Raw genomic sequence first — 26,041 nt, 5'->3', positions numbered from 1 at the left:
CTGTTTGTTGCTGCAATTTTTGTTCAGTATCATTTTACACTTTCTAGGTTACAAAATAAATATAAGACAGCCAGGGGTACAAAATCAACGATGTAGCATCTGTAACATTTATCAACATTTTGTTACTTTCTATATTATAATTGTAAAAATCTGTAACATATCTCAACATTTTTTCAGAATGAAATGTATAATTCCTCGCTTAAGCAATCTATAACGTCAAATCTGCTCCCGCTTGCATTGCATCTTCTCTAGCCAAAGCAATTTTCATGTACTTGCATTCCTTTACAGATATATGATCTTCATCATCACAGAATGGGCACTTCTTCTTCATGTACTTCCTTTTTTTTTTTGGCTCTTTTGGTGTTTTAGGCTCACTTTGCTTCTTCCTTCTCTTCTCATTGGCCTCATCCCGCAGCTCGACCAATGTCTTCCTTCGCTTTTCTGTTATCTTTGGGCGACCTTTTGGCTTCGTACGTGGAGGATTCTTCACCTGTTGACTTGCAGTACCATCTACTGTTGTTGTTTGTTGATGTTGCTGTGGAGCTTCAGGTTTTTGCTGTCTCTGGTTCTCACCCTGTCTATGCTGATAACCTTCTCCTTCTTGCTGCACTTGACCTTTTGCTTTAATCATTGTAGCAACAACTTTGCTTGCTTCATCAACAATGCGGGAAACAGCAACATATGTATCATCATCGAAGCATGCGTCAGATGCCAGCTGATTCATCTTTCTGCACAGTGAGTTGTACTTGAGTGTGTTAGTTGTTGGGACACCAAATCTGATTGTATTTGTCCCAGGTTCCGGGGCATGTGCTGTTTCTGCTGCAGACCACCTTTCAAGCATGTATCTTCCTGGTATTTGCTGCACATTGAGCTGCACCATCACCATAATGATATGTGGGCATATTAAACCACACATTTCAAACATGTTGCAGCCACATGTGTACAATCCTTCTTCAGGGTTAACTGCAACCCGATAAGTTTTCACATCAAGGTCTTGATTTGGAACAAGATCAAAACATAAGCCTTCTGCCTCTACATGGATAGGGTAAAATCTTGTAGAACTCTGCACCATTTTTTGGAACCTGTCGAAGACTTCCCTTGTGTAAAATTTCAATGCCTGTTCTTCAATGTTGTAACTGCATTTTGTTTTTGTCACAAATGTAATTAGTAAATGCTCCAGTAATAATAAAACAATGCTACAAATTCATTAGGGACAATGTATAAGTGTTGTGTAGCATGGAAGAGTCTCACCTGCCCCAAAGCTTTGTTGTCGTCGTCTCCATTGTGAAGCCCGCATTGTCTTCACGATCCAACATCAAATTCTGGCACAACTCATACTGCTGCACGAAATTTCACACGGAGTCACTAGGGCAAACCAATGTCTTGAAGTATGAGTTAAGGCCTTCCGATCTTCCAGTTGTGCTTGTGAATGGGAAAAAACTTTTCCTGAAGTAAACTGGTGCCCATGTCTTTCTGCTCTTCCACATATTATTGAGGTGATTGTTCTCTGCCATGTCGAAGCTTCGCAGCATATGCTGCCAGCAGAATTCAAATTCCTCAATAGTATCAGTTCCATATATGCATGAGTAAAATGCATCTACAAATGGATGGCCTTCTCCCAAATTTGGACCAAGTTTTTTCCTTGCTAGGTGCAGCACATGGTAGAAGCAGCATCTGTGTACTGAATTTGGAAATACCTTGTCAATTGCAGTAGCTATAGCCTGGTCCTGGTCTGTCATTATACGATCTGGGTGCATCTGATTCATTGCAAGCATCCACCTTTCAAATACCCACTTAAATGTTTCTGTTGTTTCATCTGGTAGCAAAGCACAACCTAGAACAATCGTATGTGTGTGGTTATTTATTCCCACAATTGGAGCAAAAGGAAGATTATACTTGTTGGTGCAAAAGGTTGTGTCGAAGAAAACACAGTCCTTGTACTTGGGGTATAGTGCTCTGGTCCTTCCATCCACCCAGAATAGTCCTCTGATAGCATTGTTTGAATCCACTAGTGTGTCATAAAAGAAATTTGGACTTTCTGCTTTCCCGCGTTCAAAGTACTCAATCACCATGCTCATATCACGATGTGATACTTCCTCTCGCAGCATTGTCCTTATGTTAGACACATCTCTCTTCACGTAGCCTAGCGTCCTTGGGTCGCCACCATGCACACTTCCTAGACAACCCATTATCTGAGCGGTTGTAATGTTTTGATTATGTAGCGTCTGTAGGAATTGGAAATCTTCTTCTGAGACTTTCCTATGTGATCTGTAGTAGCGTCGCCTCCCTGCTAGCTTCACCATTGGGTGGGTGTGTTCTTCTTTAAAAACAGTGACAGACCAAAGGCCATTCCGCTTCCCAACAACCATATGTGCTTTACAGTCACTGATACGTCTCCGACGTATCGATAATTTCTTATGTTCCATGCCACATTATTGATGATATCTACATGTTTTATGCATACTTTATGTCATATTTATACATTTTCCGGCACTAACCTATTAACGAGATGCCGAAGAGCCAGTTGCTGTTTTATGCTGTTTTTGGTTTCAGAAATCCTAGTAAGGAAATATTCTCGGAATTGGACGAAATCAATGCCCAGGGGCCTATTTTTCCACGAAGCTTCCAGAAGTCTGAGGGAGAGACGAATTGGGGCCACGGGGCGCCGACACACTAAGGCGGCGCGGACTACAGGGGGCCCGCGCGGCCCTAGCGTGTGGGGCCCCCGTGACGCCCCCTGACCTATCTCCTCCGCCTACTTAAAGCCTTCGTCGCGAAACCCCCAGTACCGAGAGCCACGATACGGAAAACCTTCCAGAGACGCCGCCGCCGCCAATCCCATCTCGGGGAATTCAGGAGATCGCCTCCGGCACCCTGCCGGAGAGGGGAATCATCTCCCGGAGGACTCTTCACCGCCATGGTCGCCTCCGGAGTGATGTGTGAGTAGTTCACCCCTGGACTATGGGTCCATAGCAGTAGCTAGATGGTCGTCTTCTCCTAATTGTGCTTCATTGTCGGGTCTTGTGAGCTGCCTAACATGATCAAGATCATCTATCTGTAATGCTACATGTTGTGTTTGTTGGGATCCGATGGATAGAGAATACTATGCTATGTTGATTATCAATATATTACCTGTGTGTTGTTTATGATCTTGCATGCTCTCCGTTATTAGTAGAGGCTCTGGCCAAGTTTTTGCTAGTAACTCCAAGAGGGAGTATTTATGCTCGATAGTGGGTTCATGCCTCCATTAAATCTGGGACAGTGACAGAAAGTTCTAAGGTTGTGGATGTGTTGTTGCCACTAGGGATAAAACATCGATGCTATGTCTAAGGATGTAGTTGTTGATTACATTACGCACCATACTTAATGCAATTGTCTGTTGTTTGCAACTTAATACTGGAAGGGGTTCGGATGATAACCTGAAGGTGGACTTTTTAGGCATAGATGCATGCTGGATAGCGGTCTATGTACTTTGTCGTAATGTCCAATTAAATCTCACAATACTCATCATATCATGTATGTGCATGGTCATGCCCTCTTTATTTGTCAATTTCCCAACTGTAATTTGTTCACCCAACATGCTTATTCTTATCGGAGAGACGCCTCTAGTGAACTGTGGACCCCGGTCCATTCTTAACAATCGAATACAATCTACTGCAATACTTGTTCTACTGTTTTCTGCAAACAATCATCATCCACACTATACATCTAATCCTTTGTTACAGCAAGCCGGTGAGATTGACAACCTCACTGTCACGTTGGGGCAAAGTAATTTGGTTGTGTTGTGCAGGTTCCACGTTGGCGCCGGAATCCCTAGTGTTGCGCCGCACTACACTTCGCCGCCCTCAACCTTCAACGTGCTTCTTGGCTCCTACTGGTTCGATAAACCTTGGTTTCTTGCGAGGAAAACTTGCCTGTACGCATCACACCTTCCTCTTGGGGTTCCCAACGGTCGCGTCTTTGTCTGGCGTATCAAGGCTTGTTTTTAAGGCGCCGTTCTTAGGGAGATCAAGACACGCTGCAAGGGGAGTCTCCACCTCCAATCTCTTTACTTTATTTTTGTCTTGCTTTACTTTATTTACTATTTTGTTTGCTGCACTAAATCAAAATACAAAAAAAATTAGTTGCTAGTTTTACTTTACTTGCTATCTTGTTTGCTATATTAAAAACACAAAAAAATTAGTTATTTGCATTTATTTTATCTAGTTTGCTTTATTTACTATTACTAAAATGGGTACTCCTGAAAATACTAAGTTCTGTGACTTCACAACCACAAATAATAATGATTTCTTATGCACACCTATTGTTCCACCTGCTACTACAGCAGAATTCTTTGAAATTAAACACCTTTCTTGAATCTTGTTATGCGAGAGCAATTTTCTGTGTTAGTTACGATGATGCTGCTGCCCATCTCAATAATTTTGTTGAACTATGTGAAATGCAAAAGTATAAGGATGTAGATGGTGACATTATAAAATTAAAATTGTTTCCTTTCTCACTAAGAGGAAGAGCTAAAGATTGGTTGCTATCTCTGCCTAAGAATAGTATTGATTCATGGACTAAATGCAAGGATGCTTTTATTGGTAGATATTATCCCCCTGCTAAAATTATATCTTTGAGAAGTAGCATAATGAATTTTAAACAATTGGATAATGAGCATGTTGCCCAAGCTTGGGAAAGAATGAAATCTTTGGTTAAAAATTGCCCAACCCATGGACTGACTACTTGGATGATCATCCAAACCTTTTATGCAGGACTGAATTTTTCTTCGCGGAACCTATTGGATTCAGCTGCTGGAGGTACCTTTATGTCCATCACTCTTGGTGACGCAACAAAGCTTCTTGATAATATGATGATTAATTACTCTGAATGGCACACGGAAAGAGCTCCACAAGCTAAGAAGGTAAATTCTGTCGAAGAAACCTCTTCCTTGAGTGATAAGATTGATGCTATTATGTCTATGCTTGTGAATGGTAGGACTAATGTTGATCCTAATAATGTTCCGTTAGCTTCATTGGTTTCTCAAGAAGAACATGTTGATGTGAACTTCATTAAAAATAATAATTTCAACAACAACGCTTATCGGAACAATTCTAGTAACAACTATAGGCCATATCCTTATAATAATGGTAACGGCTATGGTAATTCTTATGGTAATTCTTACAACAATAATAGGAACACACCCCTGGACTTGAAGCTATGCTTAAAGAATTTATTAGTATACAAACTGCTTTTAACAAATCTGTTGAAGAAAAGCTTGGGAAAATTGATATACTTGCTTCTAAAGTCGATAGTCTTGCTGCTGATGTTGATCTCTTGAAATCGAAAGTTATGCCTAATGAAAATCATAATAATAAGATTGTTACTACAGCAAATGCCATCCAAGTTAGAATTAATGAGAATATAAGATTGATAGCCGAATTGCGTGCTAGGTGGGAAAGAGAAGAAAATGCTAAAGAAGATAATATAGCTAAAGTTTGGACTATTACCACCACTAGTAATGCTAATGCTCCACATGTTGCTGCACCTCCTACTATTAATGGAAAAATAATTGGTGTTAGCAATGTTTCCACTTCTAATGCAAAGCGTGAAAAACTGCCTGAAACTGCTGAAACTGCCTGTGATAAAACTGCTGAAATTTTTTCCAACATTGGGGACAATGATCCCATTGCTTTAGATTATAATGGTTTGAATTTTGATGATTGCCATATCTCTGAAGTTATAAAGTTCTTACAAAAACTTGCTAAGATTCCTAATGCTAGTGCTATAAATTTGGCTTTCACAAAACATATTACAAATGCTCTCATAAAAGCTAGAGAAGAGAAATTAAATCGCGAAACTTCTATTCCTAGGAAGCTAGAGGATGGTTGGGAGCCCATCATTAAGATGAAGGTCAATGACTTTGATTGTAATGCTTTATGTGATCTTGGTGCAAGTATTTCCGTTATGCCTAGAAAGATCTATAATATGCTTGACTTGCCACCATTGCAAAATTGTTATTTGGATGTTAATCTTGCTGACAACTCTACAAAGAAACCTTTGGGGAGAGTTGATAATGTTCGCATTACCGTTAACAATAACCTTTTCCCCGTTGATTTTGTTGTCTTGGATATTGAATGCAATGCATCCTGACCCATTATATTGGGAAGACCTTTTCTTCGAACTGTTGGTGCTATCATTGATATGAAGGAAGGTAATATTAAATATCAATTTCCTCTCAAGAAAGGTATGGAACACTTCCCTAGAAAGAGAATGAAGTTACCTTTTGATTCTATCATTAGAACAAATTATGATGTTGATGCTTCGTCTCTTGATAATACTTGATACACACTTTCTGCGCCTAGCTGAAAGGCGTTAAAGAAAAAGCGCTTGTGGGAGACAACCCATGATTTTACTACTGCACCTTTATTTTATATTTGAGTCTTGAAAGTTGTTACTACTGTAGCAATCTCTCCTTATCTTAGTTCTGTTGCATTGTTGTTCCAAGTAAAGTCTTTGATAGTAAGGTTCATACGAGATTTGGATTACTGCGCAGTGATGGCGTGTAACTCACACGTTCGTTGGGAACCCCAAGAGGAAGGTATGATGCGCACAGCAGCAAGTTTTCCCTCAGAAAGAAACCAAGGTTTATCGAACCAGGAGGAGCCAAGAAGCACGTTGAAGGTTGATGGCGGCGGGATGTAGTGCGGCGCAACACCAGGGATTCCGGCGCCAACGTGGAACCTGCACAACACAACCAAAGTACTTTGCCCCAACGAAACAGTGAGGTTGTCAATCTCACCGGCTTGCTGTAACAAAGGATTAACCGTATTGTGTGGAAGATGATTGTTTGCAGAAAACTTGGTAGAAACGATATTGCAGTGGGATTGTATTTCGGTAAAAGAGAATTGGACCGGGGTCCACAGTTCACTAGAGGTGTCTCTCCCATAAGATAAACAGCATGTTGGGTGAACAAATTACAGTTGGGCAATTGACAAATAAAGAGGGCATGACCATGCACATACATATCATGATGAGTATAGTGAGATTTAATTGGGCATTATGACAAAGTACATAGACCGCCATCCAACTGCATCTATGCCTAAAAAGTCCACCTTCAGGTTATCATCCGAACCCCCTCCAGTATTAAGTTGCTAACAACAGACAATTGCATTAAGTATTGCGCGTAATGTAACTAGTGACTACATCCTTGAACATAGCACCAATGTTTTATCCCTAGTGGCAACAGCACATCCATAACCTTAGAGGTTCTTGTCACCCCTCCAGATTCACGGAGACATGAACCCACTATCGAGCATAAATACTCCCTCTTGGAGTTACTAGCATCAACTTGGCCAGAGCATCTACTAATAACGGAGAGCATGCAAGATCATAAACAACACATAGACATAGCTTTGATAATCAACATAACAAGTATTCTCTATTCATCGGATCCCAACAAACGCAACATATAGAATTACAGATAGATGATCTTGATCATGTTAGGCAGCTCACAAGATCCGACAATGATAGCACAATGGGGAGAAGACAACCATCTAGCTACTGCTATGGACCCATAGTCCAGGGGTAGACTACTCACACATCACACCGGAGGCGACCATGGCGGCGTAGAGTCCTCCGGGAGATGATTCCCCTCTCCGGCAGGGTGCCGGAGAGGCAATCTCTGGATCCCCGAGATGGGATCGGCGTTGGCGGCGTCTCTGGAAGGTTTTCCGTATCGTGGCTCTCGGTACTGGGGGTTTCGTCACGGAGGCTTTAAGTAGGCGGAAGGGCAAGTCAGGAGGGGGCACAGGGGCCCCACACCACAGGCCGGCGCGGCCAGGGGGGGGGCCGCGCCGCCCTAGGGTTTGGGCACCCTGTGGCCCCACTTCGTTTCGTCTTCGGACTTCTGGAAGCTTTGTGGCAAAATAGGCCCCTGGGCGTTGATTTCGTCCAATCCCGAGAATATTTCCTTACTAGGATTTCTGAAACCAAAAACAGCAGAAAACAGCAACTGGCACTTCGGCATCTTGTTAATAGGTTAGTTCCAGAAAATGCACGAATATGACATAAAGTGTGCATAAAACATGTAGATAACATCAATAATGTGGCATGGAACATAAGAAATTATCGATACGTTGGAGACGTATCAGCATCCCCAAGCTTAGTTCTGCTCGTCCCGAGCAGGTAAAACGATAACATAGATAATTTCTGGAGTGACATGCCATCATAACCTTGATCATACTATTTGTAAAGCATATGTAGTGAATGCAGCGATCAAAACAATGTATATGACATGAGTAAACAAGTGAATCATATAGCAAAGACTTTTCATGAATAGCACTTCAAGACAAGCATCAATTAAGTCTTGCATAAGAGTTAACTCATAAAGCAATAATTCAAAGTAAAGGCATTGAAGCAACACAAAAGAAGATTAAGTTTCAGCGGTTGCTTTCAAGTTGTAACATGTATATCTCATGGATATTGTCAACATAGAGTAATATAATAAGTGCAATAAGCAAGTATGTAGGAATCAATGCACAGTTCACACAAGTATTTGCTTCTTGAGGTGGAGAGAAATAGGTGAACTGACTCAACATTGAAAGTAAAAGAATGGTCCTCCATAGAGGCAAAGCATCGATTGCTATATTTGTGCTAGAGCTTTGATTTTGAAAACATGAAACAATTTTGTCAACGGTAGTAATAAAGCATATGTATCATGTAAATTATATCTTACAAGTTGCAAGCCTCATGCATAGTGTACTAATAGTGCCCGCACCTTGTCCTAATTAGCTTGGACTACCGGATCATCACAATGCACATGTTTTGACCAAGTGTCACAAAGGGGTACCTCTATGCCGCCTGTACAAAGGTCTAAGGAGAAAGCTCGCATTGGATTTCTCGCTATTGATTATTCTCAACTTAGACATCCATACCGGGACAACATAGACAACAGATAATGGACTCCTCTTTTATGCATAAGCATGTAACAACAATTAATAATTTTCTCATTTGAGATTGAGGATATATGTCCAAAACTGAAACTTCCACCATGGATCATGGCTTTAGTTAGCGGCCCAATGTTCTTCTCTAACAATATGCATGCTTAACCATAAGGTGGTAGATCTCTCTAACTTCAGACAAGACGGACATGCATAGCAACTCACATGAAATTCAACAATGAATAGTTGATGGCGTCCCCAGTGAACATGGTTATCGCACAACAAGCAACTTAATAAGAGATAAAGTGCATAATTACATATTCAATACCACAATAGTTTTTAAGCTATTTGTCCCATGAGCTATATATTGCAAAGGTGAATGATGGAATTTTAAAGGTAGCACTCAAGCAATTTACTTTGGAATGGCGGAAAATACCATGTAGTAGGTAGGTATGGTGGACACAAATGGCATAGTGGTTGGCTCAAGTATTTTGGATGCATGAGAAGTAATCCCTCTCGATACAAGGTTTAGGCTAGCAAGGCTTATTTGAAACAAACACAAGGATGAACCGGTGCAGCAAAACTCACACAAAAGACATATTGAAAACATTATAAGACTCTACACCGTCTTCCTTGTTGTTCAAACTCAATACTAGAAATTATCTAGACCTTAGAGAAACCAAATATGCAAACCAAATTTTAGCATGCTCTATGTATTTCTTCATTAATAGGTGCAAAGCATATGATGCAAGAGCTTAATCATGAACACAACAATTGCCAAGTATCACATTACCCAAGACATTTATAGCAATTACTACATGTATCATTTTCCAATTCCAACCATATAACAATTTAACGAAGAAGAAACTTCGCCATGAATACTATGAGTAGAAACCAAGGACATACTTGTCCATATGCTACAGCGGAGCATGTCTCTCTCCCATAAAGTGAATGCTAGGATCCATTTTATTCAAACAAAACAAAAACAAAAACAAACCGACGCTCCAAGCAAAGCACATAAGATGTGATGGAATAAAAATATAGTTTCAGGGGAGGAACCTGATAATGTTGTCGATGAAGAAGGGGATGCCTTGGGCATCCCCAAGCTTAGACACTTGAGTCTTCTTAGAATATGCAGGGGTGAACCACCGGGGCATCCCAAAGCTTAGAGCTTTCACTCTCCTTGATCATGTTGCATCATACTCCTCTCTTGATCCTTGAAAACTTCCTCCACACCAAACTCGAAACAACTTATTAGAGGGTTAGTGCACAATAAACATTAACATATTCAGAGGTGACACAATCATTCTTAGCACTTCTGGACATTGCATAATGCTACTGGACATTAGTGGATCAAAGAAATTCATCCAACATAGCAAAAGAGGCAATGCGAAATAAAAGGCAGAATCTGTCAAAACAGAACAGTTCGTATTGACGAATTTTAAAATGGCACCAGACTTGCTCAAATGAAAATTCTCAAATTGAATGAAAGTTGCGTACATATCTGAGGATCATGCACGTAAATTGGCTTAATTTTCTGAGCTACCTACAGGGAGGTGGACCCATATTCGTGACAGCAAAGAAATCTGGAACTGCGCAGTAATCCAAATCTAGTACTTACTTTTCTATCAACGGCTTTACTTGGCACAACAAAACACTAAACTAAGATAAGGAGAGGTTGCTACAGTAGTAAACAACTTCCAAGACACAAAATAAAAACAAAGTACTGTAGGTAAAAACATGGGTTGTCTCCCATAAGCGCTTTTCTTTAACGCCTTTCAGCTAGGCGCAGAAAGTGTGTATCAAGTATTATCAAGAGACGGTGTATCGTTATTATGAGCTCCCCCATCCGCAGTGGTACTAAGGGCTTTGTCAATTTTAGGCCTATAATAATACTTCTTTGGTTTAGGCACTTTAGAGACATACATAAACTTTTGCTCCTTACCCACATAAGCTTTCTCCTTATATTTAAGAGAAGAAAATGTTGAACCCAAGGTTCCCATAGCCTTTTCAAGTTCATCAATCCTATTGATTTGATCATCATGGACAACACAAGTTCCTAGGACACTAATTCTTTCATCAATTCCTCCTAAGGATTTATCAAGTTCATCAGTTTTATCAAGTAACATTTCCAATTCAGCTTCAATACTTGGAAATTTTTTCTCTATGGTTTCCAATTTTTTCATAACATCTTCAAGAGAGATTTCAGTTTTAACTTTATCAACAGGGGGTATTCCAAATAAACTCTCAATAATGCAACTAGCTTCTAATGCAGGAGTACTTAGGAAGTCACCTTTTGCGAGACTATCAAGAACATATCTATTCCAGCTAGAGATACCAACATAAAAATTCCTGAGTAAAATAATGGTGGAGTGTTTCTTAGTGCATCTATTATGGGCATCACTAATTCTATACCAAGCATCTCTCAAACATTCTCCCCCTCGTTGCTTAAACGTACGAACTTCAACTTCAGGATTACTCATTTTAGTAGTAGTAAATAAAGCAAACTAGATAAAGTAAATGCAAGTAAACTAATTTTTTGTGTGTTTTTGATATAGCAAACAAGATAGCAAATAAAGTAAAACTAGCAACTAATTTTTTTCTATTTTGATTTAGTGCAGCAAACAAAGTAGTAAATAAAACTAAGCAAGACAAAAACAAAGTAAAGAGATTGAGAAGTGGAGACTCCCCTTGCAGCGTGTCTTGATCTCCGACAACGAGCGCCGGAAAAGAGCTTGATGGCGTGTAACTCACACGTTCGTTGGGAACCCCAAGAGGAAGGTATGATGCGCACAGCAGCAAGTTTTCGCTCAGAAAGAAACCAAGGTTTATCGAACCAGGAGGAGCCAAGAAGCACGTTGAAGGTTGATGGCGGCGGGATGTAGTGCGGCGCAACACCAGGGATTCCGGCGCCAACGTGGAACCTGCACAACACAACCAAAGTACTTTGCCCCAACGAAACAGTGAGGTTGTCAATCTCACCGGCTTGCTGTAACAAAGGATTAACCGTATTGTGTGGAAGATGATTGTTTGCGAAAACAGTAGAACAAACGATATTGCGATAGATTGTATTTCAGTAAAGAGAATTGGACCGGGGTCCACAGTTCACTAGAGGTGTCTCTCCCATAAGATAAACAGCATGTTGGGTGAACAAATTACAGTTGGGCAATTGACAAATAAAGAGGGCATGACCATGCACATACATATCATGATGAGTATAGTGAGATTTAATTGGGCATTACGACAAAGTACATAGACCGCCATCCAACTGCATCTATGCCTAAAAAGTCCACCTTCAGGTTATCATCCGAACCCCCTCCAGTATTAAGTTGCTAACAACAGACAATTGCATTAAGTATTGCGCGTAATGTAACTAGTGACTACATCCTTGAACATAGCACCAATGTTTTATCCCTAGTGGCAACAGCACATCCATAACCTTAGAGGTTCTTGTCACCCCTCGATTCACGGAGACATGAACCCACTATCGAGCATAAATACTCCCTCTTGGAGTTACTAGCATCAACTTGGCCAGAGCATCTACTAATAACGGAGAGCATGCAAGATCATAAACAACACATAGACATAGCTTTGATAATCAACATAACAAGTATTCTCTATTCATCGGATCCCAACAAACGCAACATATAGAATTACAGATAGATGATCTTGATCATGTTAGGCAGCTCACAAGATCCGACAATGATAGCACAATGGGGAGAAGACAACCATCTAGCTACTACTATGGACCCATAGTCCAGGGGTAGACTACTCACACATCACACCGGAGGCGACCATGGCGGCGTAGAGTCCTCCGGGAGATGATTCCCCTCTCCGGCAGGGTGCCGGAGGCGATCTCCTGGATCCCCCGAGATGGGATCGGCGTTGGCGGCGTCTCTGGAAGGTTTTCCGTATCGTGGCTCTCGATGCTTTGGGGTTTCGTCACGGAGGCTTTAAGTAGGCGGAAGGGCAAGTCGGGGAGGGGGCACAGGGGCCCCACACCACGGCCGGCGCGGCCGGGGGGCCGCGCCGCCCTAGGGTTTGGGCACCCTGTGGCCCCACTTCGTTTCGTCTTCGGACTTCTGAAGCTTCGTGGCAAAATAGGCCCTGGGCGTTGATTTCGTCCAATTCGAGAATATTTCCTTACTAGGATTTCTGAAACCAAAAACAGCAAACTTGACAAGCGGCACTTCGGCATCTTGTTAATAGGTTAGTTCCAGAAAATGCACGAATATGACATAAAGTGTGCATAAAACATGTAGATAACATCAATAATGTGGCATGGAACATAAGAAATTATCGATACGTTGGAGACGTATCACGGAGAAACAGATATCTTTACTGTCACGAATCTGGGCCTAATTCTCTGTAGGTAACTCAGAAAATTATGCCAATTTACGCGAGTGATCCTCAGATATGTACGCAACTTTCATTAAATTTGAGAATTTTCATTTGAGCAAGTCTGGTGCCTCTTAGAAATTCGTCTTTACAGACTGTTCTGTTTTTGACAGATTCTGCCTTTTATTTCGCATTGCCTATTTTGCTATGCTTGATGGATTTTTCTATTCCATTAACTTTCAGTAGCTTTGTGCAATGTCCAGAAGTGTTAAAAATGATTATATCACCTCTGAACATGTGAATTTTGATTATGCACTAACCCTCTGATGAGTTGTTTTAAGTTTGGTGTGGAGGAAGTTTTCAAGGATCAAGAGAGGGAGATGATACAATATGATCAAGGAGAGTGAAAGCTCTAAGCTTGGGGATGCCCCGGTAGTTCACCCCTGCATATTTCAAGAAGACTCAAGCATCTAAGCTTGGTGATTTGGTTTGCATAATTGGTCTCTCTAAGGTCTAGATAATTTCTAGTAAGAGTTTGAATAACAAGGAAGACGGTGTAGAGTCTTATAATGTTTACAATATGTCTTTTATTTGAGTTTTGCTGCACCGCTTCATACTTGTGTTTGTTTCAAATAACCTTGCTAGCCTAAGCCTTGTATCGAGAGGGAATACTTCTCATGCATCCAAAATCCTTGAGCCAACCACTATGCCATTTGTGTCTACCATACCTACCTACTACATGGTATTTCTCCGCCATTCCAAAGTAAATTTCTTGAGTGCTACCTTTAAATTTCTATCCTTTACCTTTGCAATATATAGCTCATGGGACAAATAGCCTAAAAACTATTGTGGTATTGAATATGTACTTATGCACTTTATCTCTTATTAAGTTGCTTGTTGTGCGATAACCATGTTCCTGGGGACGCCATCAACTACTCTTTGTTGAATATCATGTGAGTTGCTATGCATGTCCGTCTTGTCTGAAGTAAGGGTGATTTACCATGAGTTGAATGGTTTGAACATGCATACTGTTAGAGAAGAACATTGGGCCGCTAACTAAGGCCATGATCCATGGTGGAAGTTTCAGTTTTGGACAAATATCCTCAATCTCATATGAGAAAATTAATAATTGTTGAATGCTTAAGCATTAAAGAGGAGTCCATTATCTGTTGTCTATGTTGTCCCTGTATGGATGTCTAAGTTGAGAATAATCAAAAGCGAGAAATCCAATGCGAGCTTTCTCCTTAGACCTTTGTACAGGCGGCATAGAGGTACCCCTTTGTGACACTTGGTTAAAACATATGTATTGCGGTGATAATCCAGGTAATCCGAGCTAATTAGGACAAGGTGCGGGCACTATTAGTATACTATGCATGAGGCTTGCAACTTGTAGGATATAATTTACATAACACATATGCTTTATTACTACCGTTGAAAAAATTGTTTCTTGTTTTCAAAACCAAAGCTCTAGCACAAATATAGCAATCGATGCTTCCCTCTGCGAAGGGCCTTTCTTTTACTTTTATGTTGGGTCAGTTCACCTATTTCTCTCCATCTCAAGAAGCAAACACTTGTGTGAACTGTGCATTGATTCCTACATACTTGCATATTGCACTTGTTATATTACTCTATGTTGACAATATCCATGAGATATACATGTTACAAGTTGAAAGCAACCGCTGAAACTTAATCTTACTTTGTGTTGCTTCAATACCTTTACTTTGAATTATTGCTTTATGAGTTAACTCTTATGCAAGACTTATTGATGCTTGTCTTGAAGTACTATTCATGAAAAGTCTTTGCTATATGATTCATTTGTTTACTCATGTCATTTACCATTGTTTTGATCGATGCATTCATTACATGTGCTTACAATAGTATGATCAAGGTTATGATGGCATGTCACTCCAGAAATTATCTTTGTTATCGTTTACACCTTTCGGGACGACGAGAACTACTTCGGGGATGCGATACGTCTCAGACGTATCGATAATTTCTTATGTTCCATGCCACTTTATTGTTGATATCTACATGTTTTATGCATTCTTTATGTCTTATTTATAAATTTTACGTCACTAACCTATTAACGAGATGCCGAAGAGCCAGTTGCTGTTTTCTGCTGTTTTTGGTTTCAGAAATCCTAGTAAGGAAATATTCTCGGAATTGGACGAAATCAACGCCCAGGGGCCTATTTTTCCACGAAGCTTCCAGAAGTCCGAGGGAGAGACGAAGTGGGGCCACGGGGCGCCGACACACTAAGGCGGCGCGGCCTACAGGGGACCCGCGCGGCCCTAGCGTGTGGGGCCCCCGTGACGCCCCCTGACCTATCTCCTCCGCCTACTTAAAGCCTTCGTCGCGAAACCCCCAGTACCGAGAGCCACGATACGGAAAACCTTCCAGAGACGCCGCCGCCAATCCCATCTCGGGGGATTCGGGAGATCGCCTCCGGCATCCTGCCGGAGAGGGGAATCATCTCCCGGAGGACTCTTCACCGCCATGGTCGCCTCCGGAGTGATGTGTGAGTAGTTCACCCCTGGACTATGGGTCCATAGCAGTAGCTAGATGGTCGTCTTCTCCTAATTGTGCTTCATTGTCGGGTCTTATGAGCTGCCTAACATGATCAAGATCATCTATCTGTAATGCTACATGTTGTGTTTGTTGGGATCCGATGGATAGAGAATACTATGCTATGTTGATTATCAATCTATTACCTATGTGTTGTTTATGATCTTGCATGCTCTCCGTTATTAGTAGAGGCTCTGGCCAAGTTTTTGCTAGTAACTCCAAGAGGGAGTATTTATGCTCGATAGTGGGTTCATGCCTCCATTAAATGCAGGACGATGTGAGAAAGTTCTAAGGTTGTGGATGTCTTTGTTGCCACTAGGGATAAAACATCGATGCTATGTCTAAGGATGTAGTTGTTGATTACATTACGCACCATACTTAATGCAATTGTCTGTTGTTTGCAACTTAATACTGAAGGGGTTCGGATGATAACTTTGAAGGTGGACTTTTTAGGCATAGATGCATGCTGGATAGCGGTCTATGTACTTTGTCGTAATGCCCAATTAAATCTCACAATACTCATCATATCATGTATGTGCATGGTCATGCCCTCTTTATTTGTCAATTGCCCAACTGTAATTTGTTCACCCAACATGCTTATTCTTATCGGAGAGACGCCTCTAGTGAACTGTGGACCCCGGTCCATTCTTAACAATCGAATACAATCTTGCCAATACTTGTTCTCTTTGTTTTACGCAAACAATCATCATCCACACTATACATCTAATCCTTTGTTACAGCAAGCCGGTGAGATTGACAACCTCACTGTCACGTTGGGGCAAAGTAATTTGGTTGTGTTGTGCAGGTTCCACGTTGGCGCCAGAATCCCTGGTGTTGCGCTGCACTACACTTCGCCGCCCTCAACCTTCAACGTGCTTCTTGGCTCCTACTGGTTCGATAAACCTTGGTTTCTTACTGAGGGATGATACGCGTACAACACGCGTCCGTTGGGAACCCCAAGAGGAAGGTGTGATGCGTACAACGACAAGTTTTCCCTCAGTAAGAAACCAAGGTTTATCGAACCAGTAGGAGCCAAGAAGCACGTTGAAGGTTGATGGCGGCGAGATGTAGTGCGGCGCAACACCAGGGATTCCGGCGCCAACGTGGAACCTGCACAACACAACCAAAGTACTTTGCCCCAACGAACCAGTGAGGTTGTCAATCTCACCGGCTTGCTGTAACAAAGGATTAGATGTATAGTGTGGATGATGATTGTTTGCAGAGAACAGTAGAACAAGTATTGCAGTAGATTGTATTCGATGTAAAAGAATGGACCGGGGCCCACAGTTCACTAGAGGTGTCTCTCCCATAAGATAAATAGCATGTTGGGTGAACAAATTACAGTTGGGCAATTGACAAATAGAGAGGGCATGACGATGCACATACATGATATGATGAGTATTGTGAGATTTAATTGGGCATTACGACAAAGTACATAGACCGCTATCCAGCATGCATCTATGCCTAAAAAGTCCACCTTCAGGTTATCATCCGAACCCCTTCCAGTATTAAGTTGAAAACAACAGACAATTGCATTAAGTATGGTGCGTAATGTAATCAATAACTACATCCTCGGACATAGCATCAATGTTTTATCCCTAGTGGCAACAGCACATCCACAACCTTAGAACTTTCTGTCACTGTCCCAGATTTAATGGAGGCATGAACCCACTATCGAGCATAAATACTCCCTCTTGGAGTTAAGAGTAAAAAACTTGGCCAGAGCCTCTACTAATAACGGAGAGCATGCAAGATCATAAACAACACATAGGTAATAGATTGATAATCAACATAACATAGTATTCTCTATCCATCGGATCCCAACAAACACAACATATAGCATTACAGATAAATGATCTTGATCATGTTAGGCAGCTCACAAGACCCGACAATGAAGCACATAAGGAGAAGACGACCATCTAGCTACTGCTATGGACCCATAGTCCAGGGGTGAACTACTCACTCATCACTCCGGAGGCGACCATGGCGGTGAAGAGTCCTCCGGGAGATGATTCCCCTCTCCGGCAGGGTGCCGGACGCGATCTCCTGAATCCCCCGAGATGGGATTGGCGGCGGCGGCGTCTCTGGAAGGTTTTCCGTATCGTGGCTCTCGGTACTGGGGGTTTCGCGACGAAGACTATATGTAGGCGGAAGGGCAGGTCAGGAGGCGTCACGGGGGCCCCACACGCTAGGGCCACGCGGGCCGCCCTTGGGCCGCGCCGCCCTAGTGTGGCGGCGCCCCGTGGCCCCACTTCATCTTCCCTTCGGTCTTCTGGAAGCTTCGTGTGAAAATAGGCCCCTGGGCATTGATTTCGTCCAATTCCGAGAATATTTCCTTACTAGGATTTCTGAAACCAAAAACAGCAGAAAATAGCAACTGGCTCTTCGGCATCTCGTTAATAGGTTAGTGCCGGAAAATGCATAAATATGACATAAAGTATGCATAAAACATGTAGATATCATCAATAATGTGCCATGGAACATAAGAAATTATCGATACGTCGGAGACGTATCAGCATCCCCAAGCTTAGTTTCTGCTCGTCCCGAGCAGGTAAACGATAACAAAGATAATTTCTGTAGTGACATGCCATCATAACCTTGATCATACTATTGTAAGCACATGTAATGAATGCAGCGATCCAAGCAATGTAAATGACATGAGTAAACAAATGAATCATATAGCAAAGACTTTTCATGAATAGTACTTCAAGACAAGCATCAATAAGTCTTGCATAAGAGTTAACTCATAAAGCAATAATTCAAAGTAAAGGTATTGAAGCAACACAAAGGAAGATTAAGTTTCAGCGGTTGCTTTCAACTTGTAACATGTATATCTCATGGATAATTGTCAACATAGAGTAATATAACAAGTGCAATATGCAAGTATGTAGGAATCAATGCACAGTTCACACAAGTGTTTGCTTCTTGAGGTGGAGAGAAATAGGTGAACTGACTCAACATAAAAAGTAAAAGAATGGCCCTTCGCAGAGGGAAGCATTGATTGCTATATTTGTGCTAGATCTTTGGTTTTGAAAACAAGAAACAATTTTGTCAACGGTAGTAATAAAGCATATGTGTTATGTAAATTATATCTTACAAGTTGCAAGCCTCATGCATAGTATACTAATAGTGCCAGCACCTTGTCCTAATTAGCTCGGATTACCTGGATTATCATTGCAATACATATGTTTTAACCAAGTGTCACAAAGGGGTACCTCTGTGCCGCCTGTACAAAGGTCTAAGGAGAAAGCTCGCATTGGATTTCTCGCTATTGATTATTCTCAACTTAGACATCCATACCGGGACAACATAGACAACATATAATGGACTCCTCTTTTATGCATAAGCATTCAACAACAGTTAATTTTCTCATATGAGATTGAGGATATTTGTCCAAAACTGAAACTTCCACCATGGATCATGGCTTTAGTTAGCGGCCCAATGTTCTTCTCTAACATTATGCATGCTCTAACCATTCTAGCGGTAAATCTCCCTTACTTCAGACAAGACGGACATGCATAGCAACTCACATGATATTCAACAAAGAGTAGTTGATGGCGTCCCCAGGAACATAGTTATCGCTCAACAAGCAACTTAATAAGAGATAAAATGCATAAGTACATATTCAATACCACAACAGTTTTTAGGCTATTTATCCCATGAGCTATATATTGCAAAGGTAAAGGATAGAAATTTAAAGGTAGCACTCAAGCAATTTACTTTGGAATGGCGGAGAAATACCATGTAGTAGGTAGGTATGGTGGACACAAATGGCATAGTGGTTGGCTCAAGGATTTTGGATGCATGAGAAGTATTCCCTCCCGATACAAGGCTTAGGCTAGCAAGGTTATTTGAAACAAACACAAGGATGAACCAGTGCAGCAAAACTCACATAAAAGACATATTGTAAACATTATAAGACTCTACACCGTCTTCCTTGTTGTTCAAACTCTTTACTAGAAATTATCTAGACCTTAGAGAGACCAATTATGCAAACCAAATTTTAGCAAGCTCTATGTATTTCTTCATTAATAGGTGCAAAGTATATGATGCAAGAGCTTAAACATGAGCACAACAATTGCCAAGTATCACATTATCCAAGACATTTTAACAATTACTATATGTATCATTTTCCGTTTCCAACCATATAACAATTTAACGAAGAAGATTCAACCTTCGCCATGAATACTATGAGTAAAGCCTAAGGACATATTTGTCCATATGCAACAGCGGAGCGTGTCTCTCTCCCACACAATGAATGCTAGGATCCATTTTATTCAAACAAAACAAAAACAAACCGACGCTCCAAGCAAAGTACATAAGATGTGATGGAATAAAAATATAGTTTCACTAGAGGAACCTGATAATGTTGTCGATGAAGAAGGGGATGCCTTGGGCATCCCCAAGCTTAGACGCTTGAGTCTTCTTGAAATATGCAGGGGTGAACCACCGGGGCATCCCCAAGCTTAGAGCTTTCACTCTCCTTGATCATATTGTATCATCTCCCTCTCTTGATCCTTGAAAACTTCCTCCACACCAAACTTAAAACAACTCATTATGGGGTTAGTGCACAATCAAAATTCACATGTTCAGAGGTCACACAATCATCCTTAACACTTCTTGACATTGCACAAAGCTACTGAAAGTTAATGGAATCGAAAAATCCATCAAGCATAGCAAAATAGGCAATGCGAAATAAAAGGCAGAATCTGTCAAAACAGAACAGTTCGTAAAGACGAATTTCTAAGAGGCACCAGACTTGCTCAAATGAAAATGCTCAAATTGAATGAAAGTTGCATACATATCTGAGGATCACTCACGTAAATTGGCATAATTTTCTGAGTTACCTACAGAGCATTAGGCCCAGATTCGTGACAGCAAAGAAATATGTTTCTGCGCAGTAATCCAAATCTAGTATGAACCTTACTATCAACGACTTTACTTGGCACAACAATGCACAAAACTAAGATAAGGAGAGGTTGCTACAGTAGTAACAACTTCCAAGACTCAAAAATAAAATAAAGGTACCGTAGTAGAAACATGGGTTGTCTCCCATAAGCGCTTTTCTTTAACGCCTTTCAGCTAGGCGCAGAAAGTGTATATCAAGTATTATCAAGAGATGATGCATCAACATCATAATTTGTTCTAATGATAGAATCAAAAGGTAACTTCATTCTCTTTCTAGGGAAGTGTTCCATACCTTTCTTGAGAGAAAATTTATATTTAATATTACCTTCCTTCATATCAATGATAGCACCAACAGTTCGAAGAAAAGGCCTTCCCAATATAATGGGACAAGATGCATTGCATTCAATATCCAAGACAACAAAATCAACGGGGACAAGGTTATTGTTAACGGTAATGCGAACATTATCAACTCTCAACAAAGGTTTCTTTGTAGAATTATCAGCAAGATTAACATCCAAATAACAATTTTTCAATGGTGGCAAGTCAAGCATGTTATAGATTTTCTTAGGCATAACGGAAATACTTGCACCAAGATCACATAAAGCATTACAATCAAAGTAATTGACCTTCATCTTAATGATGGGCTCCCAACCATCCTCTAGCTTCCTAGGAATAGAAGTTTCGCGTTCTAGTTTCTCTTCTCTAGCTTTTATGAGAGCATTTGTAATATTTTTCGTGAAAGCCAAATTTATAGCACTAGCATTAGGACTCTTAGCAAGTTTTTTGTAAGAACTTTATAACTTCAAAGATGTGGCAATCATCAAAATCCAAACCATTATAATCTAAAGCAATGGGATCATCATCCCGAATGTTGGAAAAAATTTCAGCAGTTTTATCACGAGCGATTTCAGATTTTAGCGATTTCGAGCAGTTTTTCACGCTTTGCATTAGAAGTGGACACATTGCTAACACCAATTCTTTTACCATTATTAGTAGGAGGTGCAGCAACATGTGAAGCATTAGCATTGCTAGTGGTGGTAATAGTCCAAACTTTGGCTATTTTATCTTCTTTTTCATTTTCTTCTCTTTCCCACCTAGCACGCAATTCAGCCATCAATCTTATATTCTCATTAATTCTAACTTGGATGGCATTTGCTGTAGTAGCAATTTTATTATTATGATTTTCATTAGGAATAACTTTCGATTTCAAAAGATCAACATCAGCAGCAAGACTATCGATTTTAGAAGCAAGTATATCAATTTTCCCAAGCTTTTCTTCAACAGATTTGTTAAAAGCAGTTTGTGTACTAATAAATTCTTTAAGCATAGCTTCAAGTCCAGGGGTGTATTCCTATTATTGTTGTAAGAATTCCCATAAGAATTACCATAGCCGTTGCCATTATTATAAGGATATGGCCTATAGTTGTTACTAGAATTGTTCCGGTAAGCATTGTTGTTGAAATTATTATTTTTAATGTAGTTTACATCAACATGTTCTTCTTGAGCAACCAATGAAGCTAACGGAACATTATTAGGATCAATATTAGTCATATCATTCACAAGCATAGACATAATAGCATCAATCTTATCACTCAAGGAAGAGGTTTCTTCGACAGAATTTACCTTCTTACCTTGTGGAGCTCTTTCCGTGTGCCATTCAGAGTAATTAATCATCATATTATCAAGAAGCTTTGTTGCTTCACCAAGAGTGATGGACATAAAGGTACCTCCAGTAGCTGAATCCAATAAGTTCCGCGAAGAAAAATTAAGTCCTGCATAAAAGGTTTGGATGATCATCCAAGTAGTCAGTCCATGGGTTGGGCAATTTTTAACCAAAGATTTCATTCTTTCCCAAGCTTGTGCAACATGCTCATTATCCAATTGTTTAAAATTCATTATGCTACTCCTTAAAGATATAATTTTAGCAGGGGGATAATATCTTCCAATAAAAGCATCCTTGCATTTAGTCCATGAATCAATACTATTCTTAGGCAGAGATAGCAACCAATTTTTAGCTCTTCCTCTTAATGAGAAAGGGAACAATTTTAATTTTATAATGTCACCATCTACATCCTTATACTTTTGCATTTCACATAATTCAACAAAGTTATTGAGATGGGCAACAGCATCATCAGAACTAACACCAGAAAATTGCTCTCGCATAACAAGATTTAGTAAAGCAGGTTTAATTTCAAAGAATTCTGCTGTAGTAGCAGGTGGAGCAATAGGTGTGCATAAGAAATCATTATTATTTGTGGTTGTGAAGTCACACAACTTAGTATTTTCAGGAGTACCCATTTTAGCAACAGTAAATAAAACAAACTAGATAAAGTAAATGCAAGTAACTAATTTTTTTGTGTTTTTAATATAGCAAACAAGATAGCAAGTAAAGTAAAACTAGCAACTAATTTTTTTGTATTTTGATTTAGTGCAGCAAACAAAAAAGTAAATAAAAGTGAAGCAAGACAAAAACAAAGTAAAGAGATTGGAGGTGGAGACTCCCCTTGCAGCGTGTCTTGATCTCCCCGGCAACGGTGCCAGAAAATCTGCTTGATACGCGTACAGCACGCGTCCGTTGGGAACCCCAAGAGGAAGGTGTGATGCGTACAGCGGCAAGTTTTCCCTCAGTAAGAAACCAAGGTTTATCGAACCAGTAGGAGCCAAGAAGCGCATTGAAGGTTGATGGCGGCGAGATGTAGTGCGGCGCAACACCAGGGATTCCGGCGCCAACGTGGAACCTGCACAACACAACCAAAGTACTTTGCCCCAACGAAACAGTGAGGTTGTCAATCTCACCGGCTTGCTGTAACAAAGGATTAGATGTATAGTGTGGATGATGATTGTTTTGCAAGAGAACGATGGGAACAAGTATTGTAGTAGATTGTATTCGATGTAAAAGAATGGACCGGGGTCCACAGTTCACTAGAGGTGTCTCTCCCATAAGATAAATAGCATGTTGGGTGAACAAATTACAGTTGGGCAATTGACAAATAGAGAGGACATGACGATGCACATACATGATATGATGAGTATTGTGAGATTTAATTGGGCATTACGACAAAGTACATAGACCGCTATCCAGCATGCATCTATGCCTAAAAAGTCCACCTTCAGGTTATCATCCGAACCCCTTCCAGTATTAAGTTGAAAACAACAGACAATTGCATTAAGTATGGTGCGTAATGTAATCAAATAACTACATCCTCGGACATAGCATCAATGTTTTATCCCTAGTGGCAACAGCACATCCACAACCTTAGAACTTTCTGTCACTGTCCCAGATTTAATGGAGGCATGAACCCACTATCGAGCATAAATACTCCCTCTTGGAGTTAAGAGTAAAAACTTGGCCAGAGCCTCTACTAATAACGGAGAGCATGCAAGATCATAAACAACACATAGGTAATAGATTGATAATCAACATAACATAGTATTCTCTATCTATCGGATCCCAACAAACACAACATATAGCATTATAGATAGATGATCATGATCATGTTAGGCAGCTCACAAGACCCGACAATGAAGCACATAAGGAGAAGACGACCATCTAGCTACTGCTATGGACCCATAGTCCAGGGGTGAACTACTCACTCATCACTCCGGAGGCGACCATGGCGGTGAAGAGTCCTCCGGGAGATGATTCCCCTCTCCGGCAGGGTGCCGGAGGCGATCTCCTGAATCCCCCGAGATGGGATTGGCGGCGGCGGCGTCTCTGGAAGGTTTTCCGTATCGTGGCTCTCGGTACTGGGGGTTTCGCGACGAAGAATATATGTAGGCGAAAGGGCAGGTTAGGAGGCGTCACGGGGGCCCCACACGCTAGGGCCGCGCAGCCCTAGTGTGGCGGCGCCCGGTGGCCCCACTTCGTCTTCCCTTCGGTCTTCTGGAAGCTTCGTGTGAAAATAGGCCCCTGGGCGTTGATTTCGTCCAATTCCGAGAATATTTCCTTACTAGGATTTCTGAAACCAAAAACAGCAGAAAACAGCAACTGGCTCTTCGGCATCTCGTTAATAGGTTAGTGCCGGAAAATGCATAAATATGACATAAAGTATGCATAAAACATGTAGATATCATCAATAATGTGGCATGGAACATAAGAAATTATCGATACGTCGGAGACGTATCAAGGGAAAACTTGCCGCTATACGCATCACACCTTCCTCTTGGGGTTCCCAACGGTCACGTGCTGTACGCGTATCAGTCACATCGAAGCAAAATATTACGCTGCTTTGATTCATTCACGTCCATCTCAGATCCAGCTTGTTTGCTTCTTGACTTTTGCTCGCCAATGTTGCTCATATCGACAGAAGCTTCTTTTACTTTTGCAGCAGCTTCTTTGCTTCTCGCAGCAACATTCTTACATTCAGCTGTTGGTTTACCAGTATGCACACACTCAAACACTCTGCTCATAATCGTGTCCTTTGGCACTCCTCGTGCTGTGCTATACTTGGTGTTTCCAATGCGTGTGCCGAAACCAAGCTTCCACGCATAATCATTGTATACTTGCTTTGCTACTTCAAGGTCATCGAAAATCATCCCAACAAATGGAACCACATGCTGTGAACAAATTTCTTCACCATCTTCTTCAGCAACATTGGAAGCACCTGCAGTTGCTGTACTATTTGGTCCAGGAACAAAATTTGCTGCATCATTCCCATCTTGATCAGCACCATCATAACCTTCTGTTTGCGCTGGTTTACAACAACAACCAAGCCTTTCAGTCCCAAACAAGTTGGGGTATGCTAGAGTTGAAACCCATAAGATCTCGAAGCCAAGTCATGGTTCCGGAACATGGATAGCTAACTTCCACGCACCCCTATCCATGGCTAAATCTTTGTCGATATTCCAAACGCTCAGGTCTCTCTTAACGGACTCCTCCCATGTCAAGTTTGGTCTACCACGACCCCTCTTAACATTCTCATCACGCTTTATCCGTCCGCTATGCACTGGCGCTTCCGGAGGCCTCCGTTGGATATGTCCAAACCATCTGAGACGATGTTGGACCAGCTTCTCTTCAATCGGTGCTACCCCAACTCTCTCTCGTATATCGTCGTTCCGTACCCGATCCTTTCTTGTGTGGCCACATATCCATCTCAACATGCGCATCTCTGCTATACTTAACTGTTGGATATGTCGTCTCTTCGTTGGCCAACACTCAGCGCCATACAACATCGCAGGTCGGATAGCTGTCGAATAAAACCTGCCTTTTAGCTTTTGTGGCACTCTCTTGTCACACAGTACGCCAGAAGCTTGGCGCCACTTCATCCAACCAGCCTTGATTCGGTGGCCCACATCTTCATCGATATCGC

General features: G+C 41.1%; 1 protein-coding gene across 1 annotated transcript; it reads right to left on the bottom strand.

The window, feature by feature from the left end:
* Positions 1 to 208: 208 nt before the first annotated feature.
* Positions 209 to 2,189, bottom strand: LOC127336461 (protein FAR1-RELATED SEQUENCE 3-like). The gene is made up of 3 exons (XM_051363272.1): positions 1,458 to 2,189; positions 1,252 to 1,340; positions 209 to 1,136 (listed from the first exon to the last, which is right to left on the bottom strand). The coding sequence occupies exons 1-3, from the start codon at positions 2,187 to 2,189 to the stop codon at positions 209 to 211; spliced, it is 1,749 nt and encodes a 582-aa protein (XP_051219232.1).
* Positions 2,190 to 26,041: the final 23,852 nt, after the last annotated feature.

The sequence above is a fragment of the Lolium perenne genome, chromosome 1 (assembly GCF_019359855.2).
Source record: "Lolium perenne isolate Kyuss_39 chromosome 1, Kyuss_2.0, whole genome shotgun sequence".
NCBI classification, from domain to species: Eukaryota; Viridiplantae; Streptophyta; class Magnoliopsida; order Poales; family Poaceae; genus Lolium; species Lolium perenne.
This window is presented reverse-complemented; position numbering and strand designations above follow the sequence as displayed.